The 26,259-nt window shown below is 31.1% G+C and overlaps 4 protein-coding genes across 5 annotated transcripts; all 4 read right to left on the reverse strand.

The window, feature by feature from the left end:
• Positions 1-207: 207 nt before the first annotated feature.
• LOC139768975 (ester hydrolase C11orf54 homolog) lies at positions 208-10,089 on the reverse strand. The gene is made up of 15 exons (XM_071699663.1): positions 9,746-10,089; positions 9,303-9,427; positions 8,372-8,524; positions 7,893-7,991; positions 7,643-7,812; positions 7,146-7,428; positions 6,825-7,024; positions 4,325-4,814; positions 3,882-4,006; positions 2,944-3,112; positions 2,470-2,568; positions 2,221-2,390; positions 1,726-2,011; positions 1,396-1,604; positions 208-1,133 (listed from the first exon to the last, which is right to left on the reverse strand). Exons 10-15 carry the CDS (start codon positions 3,056-3,058, stop codon positions 960-962), a joined length of 1,053 nt encoding a protein of 350 aa, XP_071555764.1. The 5' UTR covers positions 3,059-3,112; positions 3,882-4,006; positions 4,325-4,814; positions 6,825-7,024; positions 7,146-7,428; positions 7,643-7,812; positions 7,893-7,991; positions 8,372-8,524; positions 9,303-9,427; positions 9,746-10,089; the 3' UTR covers positions 208-959.
• Positions 10,090-10,493: 404 nt separating this feature from the next.
• LOC139768976 (uncharacterized) lies at positions 10,494-12,046 on the reverse strand. Its single transcript, XM_071699665.1, has 4 exons — positions 11,658-12,046; positions 11,347-11,524; positions 11,074-11,259; positions 10,494-11,003 (listed from the first exon to the last, which is right to left on the reverse strand). The coding sequence occupies exons 2-4, from the start codon at positions 11,465-11,467 to the stop codon at positions 10,618-10,620; spliced, it is 693 nt and encodes a 230-aa protein (XP_071555766.1). The 5' UTR covers positions 11,468-11,524; positions 11,658-12,046; the 3' UTR covers positions 10,494-10,617.
• A 1,080-nt stretch (positions 12,047-13,126) lies between these two features.
• Positions 13,127-17,432, reverse strand: LOC139768907 (ester hydrolase C11orf54 homolog). Of its 2 annotated transcripts, XM_071699552.1 has the most exons (7): positions 17,306-17,432; positions 16,171-16,301; positions 15,697-15,795; positions 15,437-15,606; positions 14,923-15,223; positions 14,594-14,802; positions 13,127-14,332 (listed from the first exon to the last, which is right to left on the reverse strand). In XM_071699552.1, exons 2-7 carry the CDS (start codon positions 16,283-16,285, stop codon positions 14,159-14,161), a joined length of 1,068 nt encoding a protein of 355 aa, XP_071555653.1. In that variant the 5' UTR covers positions 16,286-16,301; positions 17,306-17,432; the 3' UTR covers positions 13,127-14,158. The 2 variants fall into 2 exon arrangements, with proteins under 2 accessions (XP_071555653.1, XP_071555654.1); XM_071699553.1 differs by lacking the exon at positions 17,306-17,432 and having other exon boundaries at positions 16,171-16,359.
• Positions 17,433-20,363: 2,931 nt separating this feature from the next.
• Positions 20,364-26,025, reverse strand: LOC139768977 (ester hydrolase C11orf54 homolog). The gene is made up of 7 exons (XM_071699666.1): positions 24,746-26,025; positions 23,806-23,936; positions 23,166-23,267; positions 22,905-23,074; positions 22,407-22,689; positions 21,919-22,127; positions 20,364-21,657 (listed from the first exon to the last, which is right to left on the reverse strand). Exons 2-7 carry the CDS (start codon positions 23,918-23,920, stop codon positions 21,493-21,495), a joined length of 1,044 nt encoding a protein of 347 aa, XP_071555767.1. The 5' UTR covers positions 23,921-23,936; positions 24,746-26,025; the 3' UTR covers positions 20,364-21,492.
• Between the last annotated feature and the right edge of the window lie 234 nt (positions 26,026-26,259).

Genomic DNA, 26,259 nt, shown 5'->3' on the forward strand with positions numbered 1-26,259 from the left:
ATCACGAAACACGGTAGTGTCTCGCGCCAAGTACGCGCGGTAAAAATAACATGATATATTGTTGAAAAAGAAAATTTAGATTCTCAATAATGGCGAAATTTACCAACGGCAAAAATTATCAAACGGTATTATTTTAATTATAAACTTAAATTACTCCTTTGACATTCTTGACAATACCCAAGTAGCAAAGATGACGTATAAAGACGTCATAGACGTTAGACGTTATTAAGACGTCATTTGACGTCACTTTGCTACTTGGGTAAACATGTGAGAACTATAACATTATATACGCAATTGTGGCTTTCATTTCAGAAGAAGAACTGTCGATTCCACTCTCATTTCTTTATTTTCCTCTCTAATAGTTTTCCCTAATTCCATAAGTACCTAGCAAGTTGTATGATGTGCCACGAAATCGGAAACACGTGCGAATATAAATGTCAATACAATGCATTCGATATATCGGATATGTCCCAACTTTTTAACTCTTAGTCGAAACTATAATTTGTTTTAGTTTAATTTTATATAAAAAATTATAATATTATATAAAATGTAGTTATATAAGTCGCTGTCGGACGCTGTTGCAACATAAAGAATAAAGTAATCCAACTAATCTTTGTTTTGTTTTTTAAGTTTATTAGTTCTTGTTACTTCTTGTTACTCAGCACATTAATTAAAATATGAAATATTTAATTCCTCTTTTATTTAAAATATGTGTATGTTAAGAAAATATTTGTGTTATTTCATTGCATAATTTATCTTAATGTTTCCCATCTCGGATTTAAAATGATACTAAATGTAGATCTCTTTTATAAATTTAGAAAATGCTTGGAAAAAAAATTGACTTTATAAAATGTTAAAAAATTCTAATGTTTTAAGAGGAATGAGAGTAGTTTGTATAAGATTTTCATTTATAATATTATCGGCCACGTTGCTTGGAACACAGAAATGGAAATTAAAAATCAATTTGGGGAGTCCTTCACTTCAGCTCCAACACGATGGAGCTTAGACACTACATTGAAATATCCTCTGCATTCCATCTCACTCCATGGAGTGTTATCAAAAAATCTACTACCCTTGAGTTGTTCGTTAGGGTTCCGTAATATATGGCTACTGAACGAGTTAACCGTACAAAACTAAAAAGTATATAATTTATGAATTTTTCACAATGTATCAGTTTTGAAACTTAAATATATGTATAATGTTAACGCCGAAACAATCAGCAAGACAAGTGCTTAAAATTTATAACATTGATGCGTTGATACGTGACATGTAATTGGTATGTAAAAAAAATCACAATTTGATAAGAATAATAAATAATTGTAAAGACATTAAAATTTATAACTTAGTGATAGTCGGTTTGAACATAAAAAGTATATAATACAATGACTTAAATACCTTTTTGCGATATAATCGTTCGTTATATATAATATTTAATTCGTTAAAGTTGAACATTGTGCTATGAACTACCACAGGTGCGGAAATTTCGAAATTACGGTTCCATCCATTAATTTCTCCCTCATTTTGCAACAGAGTTTGCGAAAAGGTTCGCGGCATAACGGATGCTAGTACCTTTCCACTGCTTATAAAAAGCAGTCCACTCAAGCCTGCAAGACCAAACACAGAAAATTCGATTATCTGTCACGATGTTTAGAAATTGACTATTGATTACTGTCATAATACTTTTTTGTCTATTAACTAAATACATTTCATTAAGTTGTATCATACCGACACGAACCGGATCAACCCTCCAGTGATGATAATGAAATCGAAGTGTGTTCTCCATTAGGGTCAAGACGTCCATATGAACGTACTTTGCGTCTTTTACGTACACTTCAAGGATCTTATCCCGCTTGCCATTGCAAACGTAAACGCTACCATAGAGATCGCAAAGAACAGGACAGGAATCAGATACACATTCTGTCTCGACCTGTCCTTCTTCGTTTAGAAAAATGTAATTGCTTTCTCTCTCGTGGAAAGCCCTTTTCGACGAATACATAAAGTTCATACCGATCTGTAGCAGAAATTACAGCAATAATATTTACAAAGAATAAAAATAGAACAATAAAATAGAAGCCTATTTAAAGTTGAATTATTAATAATGAGATACATTAATTAAAATTAAAGTAATGCACTTTTATAGCAACAATAAGATAATATATCCTTTAAATACTCTAGGAATTAATATATGTATATTCCTAATATGCATGAAATAGTGTGTACATCTTTATTAGGTATCCCGCGAGACATAGTGTTTCCGATGACAAGGGAAGTCCCTCTTGTAATTTGATCTATGTAATGTGGAAGAACCCACGATACTCCCTTATTTTTTGACGGGTTATATAAATGTTCGTCATTACCAAATTCTATTACTTGCGCATCGCCACATATTCCTTTAAATGCAAAGATATTGTATTCTTAGTGCATGCAAAATCAAATACATGTATTTAAATTTGAATTTGGATTTCTTACCCGGTGCGGGAAGAAAATACGGAGTAGTCAACAGATTAGGACATTCAACTACACTGGCGGTGACTTGATTAAAGAAAGGAGCCAAATTTGAGTTCATAACTATTACGACATAATATAATACAATGACATATATAAGGTATAAAATACTGGTAGTGTCTTCTAGTTAATTTGCACAATACTGGCGGTTTCGGCAACCGTGCAGTAAGATGCCTGGTGCAGTTCGGATCCATTCTTTCCTCTTGTCAAACAAGGATCTTTATTTATTTCAAATAAGTTTCTATCAGCCGATCTGTTAGAAAATACATCTTTTCGGGACAGGTCGCCTCGTTATCTTTTAGAGACAGCTCTAACATAAACAAATGACACACACATTGTCAAGTACCGAACGGTCAGAACAATTTTCTACATCTGGATCCAAATAGATCCAGGCATCGTTCGGCTATAGTTAAAGTATTACACATATCATGTACGTACCAGAGGCAAGTTCCTCGAGATCAGGTTGATGCAAGCTGCATGTCATATCTATGACTTCTGGTAAATTATCATCGTTTTGCATATTGTTATTTACATTGTCATTCTGCATTGCCATCTTGTATTATGCTCAGCTTATCAAAATTGATATGAGATTATTAAATAAGCAAATCTAATTAAAACGTAACGTAATAATTAAAGAATTAATAAATTTTAGAGAATAGTTATAAAGTAACGATAACGCTGATTAGAATAATAAAAAAGTATTAATAATAATGTAATATATAAACAATAATTATGTTACAATGTTGTAGAAAAATGTAATTATTTTAACAAATCATATTAAAAATCATCCAAGCAATAAATTGATTCTTTATAAATTGTAAATGGCATTGTAAATTTTAACAAATTTTGTTTTGGAATAGAAATATAAAATTAAACAAATTATTTTTATCAGAAGTTTGATCTTAAATAAAATTTAATTCATTTATGTTTCTAACTAACGCATTAATTTTTGTAAATTATATTGTGAAAATAAAATTTTATATAAGTTTCGCAAAGAAAGCAGTGCTTTACGTGTCGAGTCTTTTTTTCTCTTCTTTCCATTAACTGCTTTAACAGATGAGTGGTTGACATAATTACATTCATGCAGAGAGAGAAAGAGAGAAAGATAGAGAAAGAGAGGGGGAGGGGAGAAGATGTAACTTACATAACATAATTCAAATTTGTGTGTTGATAAAAGTGTTTTGGAATCTATTAAATAAAATGTATTTTAATGATAGGGCAATACAGATAACTTGACATGACGTTTACTTCTCATAACATTTTACGTATCTCGGCAACATGATTTAATGTAGTGAAAGGAATATTAGTTATACGTTTGAACATCACGCACGGATGTACCTAAATATATGAGCATTTATAATGTGGTTTATACTTACTGCAAAATACGTCGTGAGAGAAATAATTGCAATTGCAATTGCAGAGAGATGTTTAAATCTGAATGATTTTATCGAATTGTCAGAGAGTGATGTTATTCCTTTCGCAGAACACACAAGATTGGTAACTGCAATGACACATTGGCTTGGTAAAAATGTGTTTTCTTTCCAAACATAACAGAAGGTATGTGGTAGTGGTTTATATACAAATATAATGTCCTAACGGTCATAAACTAATGAGGAACAGGTCGAGTTGTGTCGAAATTCTTTCAAATTAATGGTGAGCGCCGCCGGCGGCTGATGTCGATCGAGCTTCGTTTCGCACAGTCAACGTACTCGTCGATATTATATTTGTTTCAGGAAAAATGGACCCTTATTATTTCATCAGATACATAACTGTCTCCACTTGCCTCTGTAGTTACTCGTCGAAAAATAAACTTTCGTACCTTTCTTCCTTTTTGTCCCTGTTGCTTCGTGCGAACAAAATTTGCAGGTACACCTTTATTGCTGAAATTACTGCGAGTACCGATAAAACGCTGGCGGATATTGAAAAGCACTAATCGCAAGAACCCGACTTTCTCGAATCAATTTTCCTTGTCCTCTCTTTTTTTCCTCTTTGCCGAGTTTGAAATGCGACGATGCTGACGCTGACATCGTCCAACAAGAGTAAGTTCAATGGAAGCATTATGGCTTAACAATTTTTAAAGTTGATTGTTTTCTTGAACAATTGCATGAACCATTTGAAATTGAATGTCTTCCGGTTTTTATGCTATGGTTACCGATCTTTTCCAATTAAGTCATACAAAATTATGTCATACAGCGTATAATCGATCAATGTTACTGACTGATCTTATTATTTTTGAGAGTCGCTTTTTGTACATTGTGATGAGCAGTCTGAAGTTCTTATTCGACATTTGTTTTAATTATATATTTATGCTAGAAAAAAGGATAAAAACTTTTATTATAATATTTTGATAATATCCAATTTTTTAGAAATACATATTTCTTCTATCGTATGTAAACGCTAATAAATAATCAAATATTTAACTGAAAGATTTGTTCATTACTTGTTTGTTTGCACTATTCATTAATTAACAATTATAAAATACATTAGTCAACTTAATATCAACAAATTATGAGCGCTGATTAATTTAATATTCGTACATAATGTAATTCAACTGATCAATTAAAAAAATGAAATAAAGTATTTTTCTATCTGAATACATCCGCAATTAAATTGATTTTTGAATAGGAGGATTAAAAAATAGAAGATCGATTTTATTATATTTGACAAGATTTATAAGCGTGAAGTACAAAAACATGAATAAAGTATTGTACAAAGAAAGAATTGCTTCGAGATAGAAAATTGCAAATATTACTTATTTAATATTATTTTTTAAAATCTTTACATCTCGATGTTCTATTTTTTATATAAATTTACATTTAGCAGTGAGGTATAAAAAGAGACTGATATTTTTATGTATTTTAAAAATATATTTATATATAATTTAATTTATCTATACGCATATCTACATAAATATATTTTAATTTGTGGAATAATATGCAAGAACGCACACATTTTACAGAAAGAAACACGAACGATTAGTTACATTATTAGATTATAAATCTAGATATATAGACTATAAATCAGTCTCTTATAAAGTCTATTAATTTTCTATTCAAAATTTAAATATATTTCTTAATTTAGAATAAAAATAACTTGATATTGCTTAAAAAAGGAAGTTTAGATTCTCAATAAAAACGAAATTTACGAAAATTATCAAACGTTTATTATTCTAATTATAAATTATTAGTACTTTGACATTCTTGACAATAAACATGTGAGAACCATAACATTATATACGCGATTGTGGCTTTTATTTCAAAAGAAGAACTGTCGATTCTACTCTCATTCCTGCATGTTCCTCTCTAGTTTTCCCTTATACCATAAGTAGCAAGTTGTATGGTATGCCACGAAATCGGAACACGTGCGAATATAAATGTCAATACAATGCATTCGATAAATCGGATATGTCTCAACTCTTTAACTTTTAATTGAAACTATAATTTGTTTTAGTTTAATTTTATATAAAAAAGTTATAATATTATAAAAAGTAGTTATATAAGTCGCTGTCAGGCGCTGTTGCAACATAAAGAATAAAGTAATCCAACCAATCTTTGTTTTTTTTTTAAGTTTATTAGTTCTTGTTACTTCTTGTTACTCAGCACATTAATTAAAATATGAAATATTTAATTCCACTTTTATTTGAAATATGTGTATGTTAAGAAAATATTTGTGTTATTTTATTGCATAATTTATCTTAATGTTTCCCATCTCGGATTTAAAATGATACTAAATGTAGATCTCTTTTATAAATTTAGAAAATGCTTGGAAAAAAAATTGACTTTATAAAATGTTAAAAAATTCTAATGTTTTAAGAGGAATGAGAGTAGTTTGTATAAGATTTTATTCATAATATTATCGGCCACGTTGCTTGGAACACAGAAATGGAAATTAAAAATCAATTTGGGGAGTCCTTCACTTCAGCTCCAACACGATGGAGCTTAGACACTACATTGAAATATCCTCTGCATTCCATCTCACTCCATGGAGTGTTATCAAAAAATCTACTACCCTTGAGTTGTTCGTTAGGGTTTTGTAATATATGGCGACTGAGCGAGTTAACCGTATAAAACTAAAAAGTATATAATTTATAAATTTTTCATAACGTATTAGTTTTAAAACTTAAATAATGTTAATGCCGCACCAATCAGCAAGACAAGTGCTTATTTATAACATTGATGCGTTGATACGTGACATGTAACTGGGGTATAAAAAAGTCACAATTTGATAAGAATAATAAATAATTGTGGAGACATTAAAATTTATAACTTAATGATGGTCGATTTGAACATAAAAAGTATATAATACAATGACTTAAATACCTCTTCGCGTTCGTCGTGTATAATATTTAATCTTCTAAAATTTAACATTGTGCTATGAACTACCACAGGTGCGGAAATTTCAAATTGATGGTACCATCTATTAATTTCTTTCGTATTTTGCAACAGAGTTTGCGAAAAAGTTCGTGGCATAACGGATGCTGTTACCCTTCCACTGCTTATAAATAGTAGTCCACTCAAGCCTGCAAGATCAAACACAGAAAATTCGTTTATCTGTCACGATGTTTAGAACGTAACTATTGATTACTGTCATAATACTTTTTCGTCTATTAACTAAATACATTTCATTAAGTTGTATCATACCGACACGAACCGGATCAACTCTCAAGTGATAATGACAGCGAAGTATGTTCCGCATTAGGGTCAAGATGTCCACATGAGGGTCGCGACTTTCTTTTACGTACACTTCAAGGACATTATCCCGCTTGCCATTGCAAACGTAAACGCTACCATAGAGATCGCAAAGAACAGGACAGGAATTAGATACACATTCTGTCTCGACCTGTCCTTCTTCGTTTAGAAAAATGTAATTGCTTTCTCTCTCGTGGAAAGCCCTTTCCGACGAATACATAAAGTTCATACCGACCTGTAGCAGAAATTACAGCAATAATATTTACGAAGAATAAAGATAGAATAATAAAATAGAAGCCTATTTAAAATTGAATTAACAAAAAGAGATACATTAATTAAAATTAGAGTATAGCACTCTTTTATAGCAACAATAAGATAATATATCCTTTAAATACTCTAGGAATTAATATATGTATATTCCTAATATGCATGAAATAGTGTGTACTTACATTTTTATTAGGTATCTCGCGAGACATGGTGTTTCCGATGACAAGGGAAGTCCCTCTTGTAATTTGATCTATGTAATGTGGAAGAACCCACGATACTCCTTTATTTTTTGACGGGTTATATAAATGTTTGTAATTACCAAATTCTATTACTTGCGCGTCGCCACATATTCCTTTAAATGCAAAGATATTGTATTCTTAATGCCATGCAAAGTCGAATACATGTATTTAAATTTGAATTTGGATTTTTTACCCGGTGCGGGAAGAAAATACGGAGTAGTCAATAGATTAGGACATTCAACTACATTGGCAGCAACATAATTAAAGCAAGAACTCAAAGATGTGTTCATAACTATTATGACATAATATAATAGATTAAATAGATATATAAGGTATAAAAGATTGGTAGTGTTTTCTAGTTAATTTGCACAATACTGGCGATTTCGGCAACCGCGCAAACTAAGATGCTTGGTGCAGTTCGGATCCGTTCTTTCCTCTTGTCAAACAAAAATCTTCATTTATTTCAAATAAGTTTCTATCAGCCGATCTGTTAGAAAATACATCTTTTCGAGACAGATCGCCTCGTTATCTTTTTGAGACAGCTCTAACATAAACAAGTGACATACACATTGTCAAGTGCCGAACAGTCAGACCAATTTTCTACATCTGGATCCGATTAGATCCAGGCATCGTTCGGCGATTGTTAAAGTATTGCACATATCATGTACGTACCAAAGGCGAGTTCCTCGAGACTAGGTTGGTGCAAGCTGCATGTCGCATCTATGACTGCTGGTAAATTATCATCGTTTTGCATATCGTTATCTACATTGTCATTCTGCATTGCCATCTTGTATTGGTGCTCAGCTTATCAGAATTGATATGAGACTATTAAATAAGCAAATTTAATTAAAACGTACGTAATAATTAAAGGACTAATAAGAGAATAGTTATAATGTAAGGATAACGCTGATTAGAATAATAAAAAGGTACTAATAATAACGTAATATATAAACAATAATGATAATGTTGTAGAATATATATGTATTATATTAACGAATTATATTAAAAATCGTCCAAGCAATAAATGGATTCTTTATAAATCGTAATGACATTGTAAATTTTAACAAACTCCTTTTGGTATAGAAATATAAAATTGAACAAATTATTTACATTAAAAGTTGGATCTTAAATGAATTTTAATTTATTTAAGTTTCTAACTGACGCATTAATTTTTGTAAACTATATCGTGAAAATAAAATTTTATATAAGTTTCGCAAAGAAAACAGTGCTTTACGTGTCGAGTCTTTTTTTTCTCTTCTTTCCATTAACTGCTTTAACAGATGAGTGGTTGACATAATTACATTCATGCAGAGAGAGAAAGAGAGAAAGAGAGAGAAAGAGAGGGGGAGGGGAGTAGATGTAACTTACATAACATAATTCAAATTTGTGTGTTGGTAAAAGTACGTGTTTTGGAATTTATTAAATAAAATGTATTTTAATGATAAGGAAATACAGATAACTTGACATGACGTTTACTTCTCATAACATTTTACGTACCTCGGCAACATGATTTAATGTATGAAAGGAATATTAGTTATACATTTGAACATCACGCACGGATGTACCTAAATATATGAGCATTTATAATGTGGTTTATACTTACTGCAAAATACGTCGTGAGAGAAATAATTGCAATTGCAATTGCAGAGAGATGTTTAAATCTGAATTATTTTATCGAATCGTCAGAGAGTGATGTTATTCCTTTCGCAGAACACACAAGATTGGTAACTGCAATGACACATTGGCTTGGTAAGAATGTGTTTTCCTTCCAAACATAACAGAAGGTATGTGGTAGTGGTTTATATACAAATATAATGTCCTAACGGTCATAAACTAATGAGGAACAGGTCGAGTTGTGTCGAAATTCTTTCAAATTAATAGTGAGCGCCGCCGGCGGCAGATGTCGATCGAGCTTCGTTTCGCACAGTCAACGTACTCGTCGATATTATATTTGTTTCAGAAAAAATGGACCCTTATTATTTCAACAGATACATAACTGTCTCCACTTGCCTCTGTAGTTACTCGTCGAAAAATAAACTTTCGTACCTTTCTTCCTTTGTCCCTGTTGCTTCGTGCGAACAAGACTTGCAGGTACACCTTTATTGCTGAAATTACTGCGAGTACCGATGAAACGCTGGCGGATATTGAAAAGCACTAATCGCAAGAACCCGACTTTCTTGAATAAATTTTTCTTTCCTCTCTTTTTTTTCTCTTTGCCGAGTTTGGAATGCGACGATGCTGACGCTGACATCGTCCAACAAGAGTAAGTTCAATGGAAGAATTATGGCTTAACAACTTTTAAAGTTGATTGTCTTCTTGAACAATTGCATAAACCATTTGAAATTGAATGTCTTCCGATTTTTATGCTATGCATGGTTACCGATCTTTTTCAATTATACTGTTTTCTATCAAACAAGTACAAAAAAACAATATTTCGTGCGTTAGTAAATTAATTATAAACAGAAATAATAATAGACCCGATGACCCAATACATGGCCGGTCAAAAATGGGTGTCCCAGTGTCTAATTTTTGAGGTCCTAGTAACTGACCATAACTTTTATAGTGTATTAAAAATAATTTTAATAAATAAAATTTTATTTTGTCGAACGCAAACATTTAAGAGGTAATAAAATAAACACCAAAAATGTTTATTTTGTCTGATAAATTTTTTATGTATTATAATTTCGAACAAATAATTATATTTTCTATAAACTTAGTAAATTATAAGTAAACAGTTTTATAAGTAGTTTGAAGTAAACGTTTTTTTAGTTTTAAATCTAAGAACAATATAATATATTATTATAATTTTTTATTTTAACTTATTACTTCAATTTATTATTTTAACTTATTCAATGAATTTAAAACTTAAAAAAAAAACAGATGTTGCACAGAATCTTTGGCAATACATTCAAAGTATTTTAAAAAAATGTGTAATGTTTAATCAACTTTTTCTTGTTTGATTCTAATCTTTTTTTTTGCGCCATCAATCTTTTAATCTCTTGATCCAGCTTCTTTTTCTCTTCAAGTGCAGCCTTTTTGATTTGCTTTTCTTCGGCCTTTCTTTTTTTCGCTTCTTCTCTAAGCTTTTTTCGTTCTTCGATCTCTTTTTGCTTTCTTAACTTTTCTTCTTGTATTTGTAATTGTTGCTTTTGCCACTCTTCGGAAGTCAATACGGTGGAGACTTTTCTAGCCGGCTTTTTCTTATTTTTCATATTTTTAATATCTGCAGGCCAAACCATACATTTTTTAAATAGTGATGGAATGTTCTCCATTGCTCCATTTTCGTTGGTTTTAGTATGAACATCTGTAAGAAGAAACTTGTTATAAAAATTATAATACTAATATAATACAAAATCTTAGAATTGTATACAAACCTTGAAGTTCATCAGACATCTGGTTTTGAATCAAATTATCTGGTGGAAATACAGAACTGGTGGAAATTTCGTCTATATTTACATCTGGTTGCAGCCCTTCAGGCATATGACTTTTCGTGACAATTTCAGTCATTTCTACACCGTCAGTTATTACACCGCTTTCAATTACACTCGAATTCTGATCATCTACAACAAATATAAAAATAATTAAGTTACTTGTGTTAATTTAGATTTCAAGTTTCAAAATATTGTATTTAATACTATTGTACAAACCTTGCAAGGATTGATCAAGATTGTCAAGAATATCGAAAGGCTGTTCAATAGAAAGCTCCTCCTCCTTACAAAGCTTTGGAGCTTCTTCAGTTTTCCTACTTGTAACATTATTCCTTTCCATTATTCCTTTTTCATTGATCGACTTCTTTTCTTTTTCTCCTTGCCCATCTTACGTTTTCTGTCATAGAGAAAGTAAACAAATTTTGGAGGTTATACATACAACATGTAGAAAAATAAACCAAAAAACTTGAAAAATACGTATAATGTAATATAATATTGCTAGAACTAATGTTAAAAATAAGTTTACTTACGATTTTCGTACGAAAAGTGTGCACACAGATCATTCACTGATCATTCAAACAAGAACAGATGTTATGGTCAGGTACTACAGTACAGAAGTGAGCACATATCGCGGCGATTCGACCGATAACTAGCCAGTCGGTTAGTTATTGGGCAAACAAGATTTCCACGCACCAGTAGATAGCCACGTAAATATTTATACAAAAAATAATTTACATGTGCAATTTTTTGCTTTTTATTTATTATAAATATGTTTAAGATTCTATAACGTCTTTTTTCGTACAGAAAAACTTATTATTTCGATAATTATAGGCTTAACCAGTATCTTACCTTTCTTAGCCATTCCGTAAGAAATCTATTGAAACTCACGATCGACTCACGATACACTTAAGTATCAGTATTCAAGTATTTTTTTTAATGTCTTAAACAAAGTTTTAAATAGCACATTAAGTCATACAAAATTATGTCATACAGCGTATAATCGATCCATGTTACTGACTGATCCTATTATTTTTGAGAGTCGCCTTTTGTACATTGTGATGAGCAGTTTGAAGTTCTTATGCGACATTTGTTTTAATTATATATTTATGCTAGAAAAAAGGATGAAAACTTTTATTATAATATTTTGATAATATCCAATTTTTTAGAAATACATATTCTTCTATCGTATTTGAACGCCAATAAATAATCAAATATTTAACTGAAGGATTTGTTCATTACTTGTTTGTTTGCACTATTAATTAATTAACAATTATAAAATACATTAGTCAACTTAATATTAGCAATCTATGAGCGCCGATTAATTCAATATTCGTACATAATGTAATTCAACTGATTAATTAAAAATGAAATAAAGTATTTTTCTATCTGGATACATCCGCATGTTATTGTGGATATGTATAAATTATAATTGAATATTTACAGCAATATTGAAATTAACTTTATAGATGCGGACTTTATTTGCCTTTTTGGAATAACGTAAGCTTCATCGCTACCTTCGCAAGGACTTGTAATAATAAGGAATGCCGTTGTCTCATGAAGATCGAGATCGCGTTGCATTCGAGCCCAGCCGATATTGCCGTGATCAGCCACGATTTCCATCAAGAGATGATCTTGACGACGAGCTTGCCCTTATCCTTGAGCAAATTTTCCTTTCTTTTATTCTCAAATGTTATACACGTCGTTATACTTATAGCACTCTGTTTCACCGAAGCAATTAAGTTGATTTTTGAATAGGAGGGTTAAAAAATAGAAGGTTGATTTTATTATATTTGACAAGATTTATAAGCGTGAAGTACAAAAACATGAATAAAATATTTTACAAAGAAAAAAATTGCTTCGAGATAGAAAATTGCAAATATTACTTCTTTAATATTATTTTTTAAAATCTTTACATCTCGGTGTTCTATTCTTTATATAAATTCACAAAATTTAGCGGTGATATAAAAAGAGACTGATATTTTTATGTATTTTAAAAATATATTTTATATAATTTAATTTATCTATACGCATATCTACATAAATATATTTAAATTTGTGGCATAATATGCAACAACGTACACATTTTACAGAAAGAAACACGAACGATTAGTTACATCATTAGATTATAAATCTAGATATATAGACTATAAATCAGACTCTTATTAAGTCTATTAATTTTCTATACAATTTTTAAATATATTTCTTAATTTAGAATAAAAATAACTTGATATTGCTTAAAAAAGAAAGTTTAGATTCTCAATAAAAACGAAATTTACGAAAATTATCAAACGTTTATTATTCTAATTATAAATTATTAGTACTTTGACATTCTTGACAATAAACATGTGAGAACCATAACATTATATTATATACGTGATTGTGGCTTTTATTTTAAAAGAAGAACTGTCGATTCTACTCTCATTCCTACATTTTCCTCTCTAGTTTTCCCTTATTCATAAGTAGCAAGTTGTATGGTATGCCACGAAATCGGAACACATGCGAAAATAGATGTCAATATAATGCATTTGATAAATCGGATATGTCTCAACTCTTTAACTTTTAATTGAAACTATAATTTGTTTTAGTTTAATTTTATATAAAAAAGTTATAATATTATAAAAAGTAGTTATATAAGTCGCTGTCAGGCGTTGTTGCAACACAAAGAATAAAGTAATCCAACCAATCTTTGTTTTTTTTTTAAGTTTATTAGTACTTGTTCCTTCTTGTTACTCAGCACATTAATTAAAATATGAAATATTTAATTCCACTTTTATTTGAAATATGTGTATGTTAAGAAAATATTTGTGTTATTTTATTGCATAATTTATCTTAATGTTTCCCATCTCGGATTTAAAATGATACTAAATGTAGATCTCTTTTATAAATTTAGAAAATGCTTGGAAAAAAAAATTGACTTTATAAAATGTTAAAAAATTCTAATGTTTTAAGAGGAATGAGAGTAGTTTGTATAAGATTTCATTTATAATATTATCGGCCACGTTATTTGGAACACAGAAATAGAAATGAAAAATTAATTTGGGGAGTCTTTCACTTCAGCTCCAATACGATGGAACTTGGACACTACATTGAAATATCCTCTGCATTCCATCTCATGTGAAGTGATATTTTTAAACAATCTACTACCCTTGAGTTGTTCGTTAGGGTTTTGTAATATATGGCTACTGAGCGAGTTAACCGTACAAAACTAAAAAGTATATAATTTATGAATTTTTCACAATGTATCAGTTTTGAAACTTAAATATATATATAACGTTAACGCCGAAACAATCAGCAAGACAAGTGCTTAAAATTTATAACATTGATGCGTTGATACGTGACATGTAATTGGTATGTAAAAAAATCACAATTTGATAAGAATAATAAATAATTGTAAAGACATTAAAATTTATAACTTAGTGATAGTCGATTTGAACATAAAAAGTATATAATACAATGACTTAAATACCTTCCTGCGATATAACCGTTCGTTATATGTAATATTTAAATTGTTAAAGTTGAACATTGTGCTATGAACTACCACAGGTGCGGAAATTTCAAAATTACGGTTCCATCCATTAATTTCTTCCTCATTTTGCAACAGAGTTTGCGAAAAGGTTCGTGGCATAACGGATGCTAGTACCTTTCCACTGCTTATAAAAAGCAGTCCGCTCAAGCCTGCAAGACAAAACACAGAAAATTCGTTTATCTGTTACGATGTTTAGAAATTAACTATTGATTACTGTGATGATACTTTTTTTCTACTAACTAAATACATTTGATTAGGTTGTATCCTACCGACACGAGCCGGATCAGCTCCCAATTGATAATGAAAGCGAAGTATGTTCCGCATTAGGGTCAAGACTTCCACATTAGGGTCGCGACCCCCTTTTACGTACACTTCAAGGACCTTATCCTGCTTGCCATTGCAAACGTAAATGCTACCATAGAGATCGCAATATACAGGACCCCAGGGATGACATTGCGTTTTGACCTGCCCTTCTTCGTTTAGAAAAATATAATCGCTTTTCTGTTCCTGCTCATAGAGAGCAATTAATTGCCTTTCCGATTCCGACGAATGCACAAAGTTCATAACGACCTGTAGCAGAAATTACAGCAATAATATTTACAAAGAATAAAAATAGAACAATAAAATAGAACCCTATTTAAAATTGAATTACCAATAATGAGATACATTAATTAAAATTAAAGTAATGCACTTTTATAGCAACCATAAGATAATATAATCTTTAAATACTCTAGGAATTAATATATGTATATTCCTAATATGCATGAAATAGTGTGTACTTACATTTTTATTAGGTATCTCGCGAGACATGGTGTTTCCGATGACGAGGCAAGTCCCTCTTGTACATTGATTTATGTATTGTGGAAGAAGCCATGATACTCCCTTATTTTTAGACGGGTTATATAAATGTTCTTCATTACCAAATTCTATTACTTGCGCGTCGCCACATATTCCTTTAAATGCAAAGATATTGTATTTTTAATGCATGCAAAATCGAATACATGTATTTAAATAAATTTGAAAAATAAATTTCGATTTTTTACCTGGTGCGCGAAGAAAATACGGAATAGCCAACAGATTAGGACATTCAACTACACTGACGGCGACATGATCAAAGTAAGGAGCCAAATGTAAGTTCATAACTATTATGACATAATATAATACAATGACATATATAAAGTATAAAATACTGGTAGTGTCTTCTAGTTAATTTGCACAATACTGGCGGTTTCGGCAACCGTGCAGTAAGATGCCTGGTGCAGTTCGGATCCATTCTTTCCTCTTGTCAAACAAGGATCTTTATTTCTTTCAAATAAGTTTCTATCAGCCGATCTGTTAGAAAATACATCTTTTCGGGACAGGTCGCCTCGTTATCTTTTAGAGACAGCTCTAACATAAACAAATGACACACACATTGTCGAGTACTGAACGGTCAGAACAATTTTCTACATCTGGATCCGAATAGATCCAGGCATCGTTCGGCTATAGTTAAAGTATTACACATATCATGTACGTACCAGAGGCAAGTTTCTCGAGATCAGGTTGATGCAAGCTGCATGTCATATCTATGACTTCGGGTAAATTATCATCGTTTTGCATATTGTTATCTGCATTGTCATTTTGCATTGCCATTTTGTATTGTGCTCAGCTTATCAAAATTGATATGAGATTATTAAATAAGCAAATTTAAATAAAACGTAACGTAATAATTAAAGAATTAATAGAGAGAATAGTTATAAAGTAAGGATAACGCTGATTAGAATAATACAAAAGTATTAATAATAACGTAATATATAAACAATAATTATGTTACAATGTTGTAGAAAAATGTAATTAATTTAACGAGTCATATTAAAAATCATCCAAGCAATAAATGCAATCGTCATGCAATCATGCAAGCAATAAAGATTCTTTATAAATTGTAATGGCATTGTAAATTTTAACAAACTTCTTTTGGAATAAAAATATAAAATTGAACAAATTATTTTTATCAGAAATTTGATCTTAAATAAAATTTAATTCATTTATGTTTCTAAATAACGCATTAATTTTTGTAAACTATATTGTAAAAATAAAATTTTATATAAGTTTGGCAAAGAAAACAGTGCTTTACGTGTCGAGTCTTTTTTCTCTCTTCTTTCCTTTAACTGCTTTAACAGATGAGCGGTTGACATAATTACATTCACGCAGAGAGAGAAAGAGAGAGAGAGAGAGAGAGAGAGAGAGAGAGAGTGTGAGAGATGAGAGAGAGGGGGGGAGTAGATGTAACTTACATAACATAATTCAAATTTGTGTGTTGGTAAAAGTACGTGTTTTGGAATCTATTAAATAAAATGTATTTTAATGATAGGGCAATACAGATAACTTGACATGACGTTTACTTCTCATAACATTTTACGTATCTTGGCAACATGATTTAGGGCCGGTTGTTCCAACCTTTTGGTAAACTAACTAATAGTTAAATCATATATATATCTTTGTTTATTCTTTACATTAGACAAAGATAGACATATGATTTAACTATTAGTTAGATTACCAACAGGTTGGAACAACCGGCCCTTAATGTAGTGAAAGGAATATTAGTTATACGTTTGAACATCATGCACGGATGTACCTAAATATATGAGCATTTATAATGTGGTTTATACTTACTGCAAAATACGTCGTGAGAGAAATAATTGCAATTGCAATTGCAGAGAGATGTTTAAATCTGAATTATTTTACCAAATCGTCAGAGAGTGATGTTATTCCTTTCGCAGAACACACAAGATTGATAACTGCAATGACACATTGGCTTGGTAAGAATGTGTTTTCCTTCCAAACATAACAGAAGGTATGTGGTAGTGGTTTATATACAAATATAATGTCCTAACGGTCATAAACTAATGACGAACAGGTCGAGTTGTGTTGAAATTCTTTCAAATTACTGGTGAGCGCCGCCGGCGGCTGATGTTGATCGAGCTTCGTTTCGCACAGTCAACGTACTCGTCGATATTATATTTGTTTCAGGAAAAATGGACCCTTATTATTTCACCAGATACATAACTGTCTCCACTTGCCTATGTAGTTACTAATCGAAAAATAAACTTTCGTACCTTTCTTCCTTTGTCCCTGTTGCTTCGTGCGAACAAGACTTGCAGGTACACCTTTATTGCTGAAATTACTGCGAGTACCGATGAAACGCTGGCGGATATTGAAAAGCACTAATCGCAAGAACCCGACTTTCTCGAATCAATTTTCCTTGTCCTCTCTTCTTTTTCCTCTTTGCCGAGTTTGAAATGCGACGATGCTGACGCTGACATCGTCCAACAAGAGTAAGTTCAATGGAATCATTAAGGTGCCAATTTATGAGACGCTGAAAATGAGCGTCAACAAGGTGAACGTGGTGGTTTCGCTTTGACGCTAGCGTCAAAGAAATGAAGTTGAATTTGTTTAATATTCAGCGTCGTCGCTGAATCGTCGTTAATCGTCCCAGTACAATCAAACATAGACTTCGAAATACGTAAAATATTAATTATTTTCAAGCAATATCTTCAAGTAATAATATTTTATGGATACATATATAAATAAAAGATATTATTTCTGAAGATTTTTACTTGCTGAAAATGAGCGTCGAGCGTTAACGTGAAAAGGCACCTTTATGGCTTAACAACTTTTAAAGTTGATTGTCTTCTTGAACAATTGCATAAACCATTTGAAATTGAATGTCTTCCGGTGTTTATGCTATGCATGGTTACCGATCTTTTTCAATTAAGTCATACAAAATTATGTCATACAGCGTATAATCGATCCATGTTATTGATTGATCTTATTATCTTTGAGAGGCGCCTTTTGTACATTGTGATGAGCAGTCTGAAGTTCTTATGCGACATTTGTTTTAATTATATATTTATGCTAGAAAAAAGGATAAAAACTTTTATTTTAATATTTTGATAATATTCAATTTTTTAGAAATACATATTTCTTCTATCGTATTTGAACGCCAATAAATAATCAAATATTTAACTGAAGGATTTGTTCATTACTTGTTTGTTTGCACTATTAATTAGTTAACAATTATAAAATACATTAGTCAACTTAATATCAGCAAATTATGAGCGCCGATTAATTCAATATTCGTACATAATGTAATTCAACTGATCAATTAATAAAAATGAAATAAAGTATTTTTCTATCTGAATACATCCGCATGTTATTGTGGATATATATAAATTATAAAGTTATAATTGAATATTCACAGCAACATTGAAACTTTATCGATGCAAACTTTATTTGCCTTTTTAGATTAACGTAAGCTTCATCGCTACCTTCGCAAGGACTTGTAATAATAAGGAATGCCGTTGTCTCACGAAGATCGAGATCGCGTTACATTCGAGCCCAGCCGACATTGCCGTGATCAGCCACGATTTCCATCAGGAGATGATCTTGTCGACGAGCTTGCCCTTATCCTTGAGCAAATTTTCCTTTCTTTTATTCTCAAATGTTATACACGTCGTTATACTTATGGCACTCTGTTTCATCGAAGCAATTAAGTTGATTTTTGAATAGGAGGGTTAAAAAATAGAAGGTCGATTTTATTATATTTGACAAGATTTATAAGCGTGAAGTACAAAAACATAAATAAAATATTTTACAAAGAAAAAAATTGCTTCGAGATAGAAAATTGCAAATATTACTTCTTTAATATTATTTTTTAAAATCTTTACATCTCGATGTTTTATTCTTTATATAAATTCACAAAATTTAGCGGTGAGATATAAAAAGAGACTGATATTTTTATGTATTTTAAAAATATATTTATATATAATTTAATTTATCTATACGCATATCTAATGGACGGTGATGGGATACGGGGCAGAAATATGGGGATGGAAGGAAAGGAGGGAGGTAGAAGGGATACACGAGAGATATCTCAGATGGACACTCGGATTAAATTGGAGGACGCTAGGATATATGGTTAGAGATGTACTAGAAAGGGAAAAGATGAGAGCTAGAGCAAGTAAGAGAGCATGGAAGTTTGAAAGAAAACTGAAAGAAGGTAAAGGAGGAGAAATTGCAAGAAAGTGTTTGGAAGAAATGAAAGAGAGATGGAAGAGGGAAAGGATAATAGGAAGATGGGAGCGGGAGAGAGAGGAATATCTGGAAGAGATCGGGGTAGAAGTGGAAGGGGAGGAGGAGTTAGAAGAGGAGGTATTGGAGAAGAAGGAGAAATGGAAGGAGAAACAAGAAAGAATGGAAAAGATCATAGAATCGAAGTACAATAGGTGGTATAAGAGTATAAGGAAGGACGGGATTCTCCGGATTATCTAAAGAAGGGATGGGAGGAAGCAAGATGGAGCAGGGTTGCAAGATTTTGACTTGGTAACGAAGTGAGGGAGGGACTATACTGGGGAAATGAGGAGGACAAAAAATGCAGGATATGCGGGAGGGAAGAGGAGACATGGGAACATATATGTGAGGAATGTACGAGATGGGAGAAGTGGGAGGGAGAGGGATGGCAAGATGTGGTGGGGAGATTACTGGGAGAAAGGGGAGAGGGAGAAGAATGGATGAAAGCAATAGAAGAAATGAGACGAGATGGAGGAGAGAGGAGAATAGGAAAGGAAGAGGGAGGATACAACAATTAACGAAAGAGGACCGAGGAGGACGAGACAGCGAAAAGGACTGAAGAGGAATATGTCTATAAAAATTATATGTAACATAATGTATGTAAATCTTAAGTTATTGTAAATTGGATGTACAGGGTTGGGTACGTCCCTACAAAACGCCCTTTTAGACCCCTTGGGGTAATAAAGTATCATTTCTATCTATCTATACGCATATCTACATAAATATATTTAAATTTGTGGAATAATATGTAACAACGCACACATTTTACAGAAAGAAACACGAACGATTAGTTACGCTATTAGATTATAAGTGTAGATATAATCTAGATAGACTATAAATCAGTCTCTTATAAAGTCTATTATTTTTTTATACAATTTTTAAATATATTTCTTAATTTAGAATAAAAATAACTTGATATTGCTTAAAAAGGAAAGTTTAGATTCTCAATAAAAACGAAATTTACGAAAATTATCAAACGTTTATTATTCTAATTATAAATTATTAGTATTTTTACATTCTTGAAAATAAACATGTGAGAACCATAACATTATATACGTGATTGTGGCTTCCATTTCAAAAGAAGAACTGTCGATTCCACTCTCATTTCTTTATTTTCCTCTCTAATAGTTTTCCCTAATTCCATAAATACCTAGCAAGTTGTATGATGTGCCACGAAATCGGAACACGTGCGAATATAGATGTCAATATAATACATTCGATAAATCGGATATGTCCCAACTCTTTAACTTTTAATTGAAACTATAATTTGTTTTAGTTTAATTTTATATAAAAAAGTTATAATATTATAAAAAGTAGTTATATAAGTCGCTGTCGGGCGCTGTTGCAACATAAAGAATAAAGTAATCCAACCAATCTTTGTTTTTTTTTTTAAGTTTATTAGTTCTTGTTACTTCTTGTTACTCAGCACATTAATTAAAATATGAAATATTTAATTCCTCTTTTATTTGAAATATGTGTATGTTAAGAAAATATTTGTTATTTCATTGCATAATTTATCTAAATGTTTTCCATCTCGGATTTAAAAAGATACTAAATGTAGATCTCTTTTATAAATTTAGAAAATGCTTGGAAAAAAAAATTGACTTTATAAAATGTTAAAAAATTCTAATGTTTTAAAAGAAATGAGAGTAGTTTGTATAAGATTTCATTTATAATATTATTGGCCACGTTGCTTGGAACACAGAAATGGAAATTAAAAATCAATTTGGTTAGTCCTTCACTTCAGCTCCAACGCGATGGAGCTTGGACACTACATTGAAATATCCTCTGCATTCCACCTCACATTCAGTGATATTTTTAAACAATCTACTACCCTTGAGTTGTTCGTTAGGGTTCCGTAATACATGGCTACTGAGCGAGTTAACCGTACAAAACTAAAAAGTATATAATTTATGAATTTTTTACAATGTATCAGTTTTGAAACTTAAATATATGTATAACGTTAACGCCGAAACAATCAGCAAAACAAGTGCTTAAAATTTATAACATTGATGCGTTGATACGTGACATGTAATTGGTATGTAAAAAAATCACAATTTGATGAGAATAATAAATAATTGTAAAGACATTAATATTTATAACTTAGTGATAGTCGATTTGAACATAAAAAGTATATAATACAATGACTTAAATACCTTCTTGCGATATAACCGTTCGTTATATATAATATTTAATTTGTTAAAGTTGAACATTGTGCTATGAACTACCACAGGTGCGGAAATTTCAAAACTACGGTTCCATCTATTAATTTCTTTCTCATTTTGCAACAGAGTTTGCGAAAAAGTTCGTGGCATAACGGATGTTGTTACCCTTCCACTGCTTATAAATAGTAGTCCACTCAAGCCTGCAAGACCAAACACAGAAAATTCGTTTATCTGTTACGATGTTTAGAAGTTAACTATTGATTACTGTGATGATACTTTTTTTCTACTAACTAAATACATTTGTAATAATAAGAGAAATAGGATCGACAATATACAATATCAAGATTATATAAAAATTATATGTATATATATAGTATATATATATACAGAAACTAACATAAGGCCGTCAAAGAACTAGGCTTGGATCGCAAGGCTTTTAATTCTTGATATTAAATACATTTGATTAGGTTGTATCATACCGACACGAGCCGGATCAGCTCCCAAGTGATAATGAAAGCGAAGTATGTTCCGCATTAGGGTCAAGATTTCCACATGAGGGTCGCGACTCTCTTTTACGTACACTTCGAGGACCTTATCCCGCTTGCCATTGCAAACGTAAATGCTACCATAGAGATTGCAAAGAACAGGACAGGAATCAGATACACATTCTGTCTCGACCTGTCCTTCTTCGTTTAGAAAAATGTAATTGCTTTCTCTCTCGTGGAAAGCCCTTTCCGACGAATACATAAAGTTCATACCGACCTGTAGCAGAAATTACAGCAATAATATTTACAAAGAATAAAGATAGAATAATAAAATAGAACCCTATTTAAAATTGAATTAACAATAATGAGATACACTAATTAAAATTAGAGTATAGCACTTTTTTATAGCAACAATAAGATAATATATCCTTTAAATACTCTAGGAATTAATATATGTATATTTCTAATATGCATGAAATAGTGTGTACTTACATTTTTATTAGGTATCCCGCGAGACATAGTGTTTCCAATGACGTGGCAAGTCCCGCTCGTATATTGATTTATGTATTGTGGAAGAATCCATGATACTTCCTTATTTTTTGACGGGTTATATAAATGTTCGTAATTACCAAATTCTATTACTTGCGCGTCGCCACATATTCCTTTAAATGCAAAGCTATTGTATTCTTAATGCCATGCAAAATCGAATACATGTATTTAAATAAATTTAAAAAATGAATTTCTATTTCTTACCTGGTGCGCGAAGAAAATACGGAGGAGCCAACATCAGATCAGGACATTCAACTACACTGGTGGCGACATGATTAAAGTAAGGAGCCAAATGTAAGTTTATAGCTATTATAACATAATATAATACAATGACATATATAAGGTATAAAATACTGGTAGGGTCTTCTAGTTAATTTGCACAATACTGGCGGTTTCGGCAACCGTGCAGTAAGATGCCTGATGCAGTCCGGATCCATTCTTTCCTCTTGTCAAGCAAGGATCTTTATTTATTTCAAATAAGTTTCTATCAGCCGATCTGTTAGAAAATACATCTTTTCGGGACAGGTCGCTTCGTTATCTTTTAGAGGGCACGGTTACACCCTGCATTTAGGCCACGGCCTATACCTCAAATTCAACCTAAATTATTTAGGCGCCTGTTTACAGCAGCTGTAAACAGGCGGCCTAAATGATTGAGGTTGAATTTGAGGTATAGACCGCGGCCTAAATTCAGGGTGTAAACGTAGCCAGAGACAGCTCTAACATAAACAAATGACACACACATTGTCAAGTACCGAACGGTCAGACCAATTTTCTACATCTGGATCCGAATAGATCCAGGCATCGTTCGGCGATTGTTAAAGTATTACACATATCATGTACGTACCCGAGGCAAGTTCCTTGAGATCAGGTTGATGCAAGCTGCATGTCATATCTATGACTTCTGGTAAATTATCATCGTTTTGCATATTGTTATCTGCATTGTCATTTTGCATTGCCATTTTGTATTGTGCTCAGCTTATCAAAATTGATATGAGATTATTAAATCAGCAAATTTAATTAAAACGTAACGTAATAATTAAAGAATTAATAGAGAGAATAGTTATAAAGTAAGGATAACGCTGATTAGAATAATAAAAAAGTATTAATAATAACGTAATATATAAACAATAATTATGTCACAATGTTGTAGAAAAATGTAATTATTTTAACGAGTCATATTAAAAATCATCCAAGCAATAAATGGATTCTGTATAAATTGTAATGGCATTGTAAATTTTAACAAACTCCTTTTGGAATAGAAATATAAAATTGAACAAATTATTTTTATTAGAAGTTTGATCTTAAATAAAATTTAATTTATTCATGTTTCTAACTAACGCATTAATTTTTGTAAACTATATTGTAAAAATGAAATTTTTTATAAGTTTCGCAAAGAAAACAGTGCTTTACGTGTCGAGTTTTTTTTCTCTCTTCTTTCCTTTAACTGCTTCAACATATGAGCGGTTGACATAATTATATTCACGCAGAAAGAGAAAGAGAGAGAGAGAGAGAGAGAGAGAGAGGGGGGGGGGAGTATAACTTACATGACATAATTCAAATTTGTGTGTTGGTAAAAATACGTGTTGTGGAATACATTAAATAAAACGTATTTTAATGATAGAGCAATACTGATGATTTGACGTGATGTTTCACATAACATTTTACGTATCTCGGCAACATGATTTAATGTAGTGAAAGGAATATTAGTTATACGTTTGAACATCATGCATTCGGATCCATATGTACATGAACTTATGTGCATATATAATGTGATTTATACTTACTGCAAAATATGCCGTGAGAGATGATTGCAGTTGCAGAGAGATTGTTTAAATCCTAATTATTTTACCAAATTGTCAGAGAAGAATGTTATTCCTTTCGCAGAACGCACAGTATTGATAACGGCAATGAGACATTGGCTCGGTAGGGACGTGTTTTCCTTCCAAACATAACAGAAAGTGTGTAGCAGTGGTTTATATACAAATATAAAGTCCTAACGGTTATAAACTAATGGGAACGACTCAAACTGTGTCGAAATTGTATCAAATTATGAATAAACTTTGAATTCTTAAGTTAACGAATGTACATGATTCAACTTTAAATTGTAAAGATGATGAAGAGATGGTCTACGCGTGACTCCAATAGTTCCGCAAATAATTTCGAAATTTGTCGTCGAATTATAACAATTTTATTAAATTTTAGTCTATTAACCATATCTACTTATACACCATAATTTGTTAACATGTATAATTACAAATGCACTAGTGACTAAGCGTTGCAAATATTTGTTTCTTATCGTGGGTATTATAATGAATTTAATGAATTCTATAACAGAATATTTTGTTTCAACAGAATATTTAGTGAAAAGATTAACACAGAGGTCTATTTATTATTCTTTTTGAAGAAATGCTCGTAAAATTGTAAAAAACAACTTCAGTATGTTCCTCCAATAACATTGTATGTACCGCGAGAATGCAAAACGGACTGAACTTGCTCAAGATAACACATGCAAAGTTAAAATTGCTTTCAACATTTTAAAAAGATAAATCAGAGCATAATTACATAAATGATCGAATACTTACAATTAGTTCAAACGATTCATCTAATTTGAGTCAGCAGTGGACAGAAGATGCATGTGATAAAGATTCATGTATTCACAAGAACAATTAGATATTATTGATGTGAATGATCGAATTGCATTTCGATGCAATAGGATCAACACTATACGCAAGCCGAAAGATATTTATTGTAAAAGAATAATGTACTATATGTTATGATTATCAAGTTAAATACTAATAGCTATTGTTGAAATAATAACACCCGAGCACGATATTTTATCACTATTATTAAAAATATATCGACATTTTATTGAAATAAATCGAAGGAAATGGCCATTTTTTCAAAGTTGTAGTGGTAGATTGAAGTTGGACTTTAATAAATTCTCTCATGAATGAATGGAACATACATATGTGATATTACAGATTAGTTATTTAAAACGTGTATATTTATTATTTATGTTTAAATAAAGAGCTACCAATTGATGATACATTTTTAATTATGCACATTCTGCACATTTTATGAAACATATGTTGTCATTTACTAAATAAGATGAATTATTCAGAATTAATAATTCATGAGCTTATTTAATAAAAATTTTATTTAGCGGCTTCTTTTATTTTTTATTATTTGTTTATTAATTTTAAATTGGGTTTTTTGTTATATCTGTATTGTTTTATATATAAGTATATTTCTCTTTTTATAATCCTTTTTAATTAGGCTAAATTTTTATATTTTCGCT

The sequence above is a fragment of the Temnothorax nylanderi genome, unplaced genomic scaffold, assembly GCF_030848795.1.
Source record: "Temnothorax nylanderi isolate EJ_2023f unplaced genomic scaffold, tnyl_v1.0 TNYL_tig0019_pilon, whole genome shotgun sequence".
Classification (NCBI taxonomy): domain Eukaryota; kingdom Metazoa; phylum Arthropoda; class Insecta; order Hymenoptera; family Formicidae; genus Temnothorax; species Temnothorax nylanderi.

Bases quoted from the DNA above. Each gene is read 5' to 3' on its own strand.
- LOC139768975 (XM_071699663.1), bottom strand. From the start codon at position 3,058: ATGGCAATGCAGAATGACAATGTAAATAACAATATGCAAAACGATGAT. The intron at 2,569-2,943 runs GTACGTACATGA...ATGTCGTAATAG, and splicing joins TCTCGAGGAACTTGCCTCTG to TTATGAACTCAAATTTGGCT. The intron at 1,134-1,395 runs GTATTTAAGTCA...TATACTTTTTAG, and splicing joins AACGATTATATCGCAAAAAG to TTTTGTACGGTTAACTCGTT.
- LOC139768976 (XM_071699665.1), bottom strand. From the start codon at position 11,467: ATGGAAAGGAATAATGTTACAAGTAGGAAAACTGAAGAAGCTCCAAAG. The intron at 11,260-11,346 runs GTTTGTACAATA...TATTTGTTGTAG, and splicing joins TCTTGATCAATCCTTGCAAG to ATGATCAGAATTCGAGTGTA. The intron at 11,004-11,073 runs GTTTGTATACAA...TTCTTCTTACAG, and splicing joins GATGTCTGATGAACTTCAAG to ATGTTCATACTAAAACCAAC.
- LOC139768907 (XM_071699552.1), bottom strand. From the start codon at position 16,285: ATGGCAATGCAAAATGACAATGCAGATAACAATATGCAAAACGATGAT. The intron at 15,224-15,436 runs GTAAGTACACAC...TTTCTGCTACAG, and splicing joins GCGAGATACCTAATAAAAAT to GTCGTTATGAACTTTGTGCA. The intron at 14,333-14,593 runs GTATTTAAGTCA...TATACTTTTTAG, and splicing joins AACGGTTATATCGCAGGAAG to TTTTGTACGGTTAACTCGCT.
- LOC139768977 (XM_071699666.1), bottom strand. From the start codon at position 23,920: ATGGCAATGCAAAATGACAATGCAGATAACAATATGCAAAACGATGAT. The intron at 22,128-22,406 runs GTATGATACAAC...TTGGTCTTGCAG, and splicing joins AGCTGATCCGGCTCGTGTCG to GCTTGAGTGGACTACTATTT. The intron at 21,658-21,918 runs GTATTTAAGTCA...TATACTTTTTAG, and splicing joins AACGGTTATATCGCAAGAAG to TTTTGTACGGTTAACTCGCT.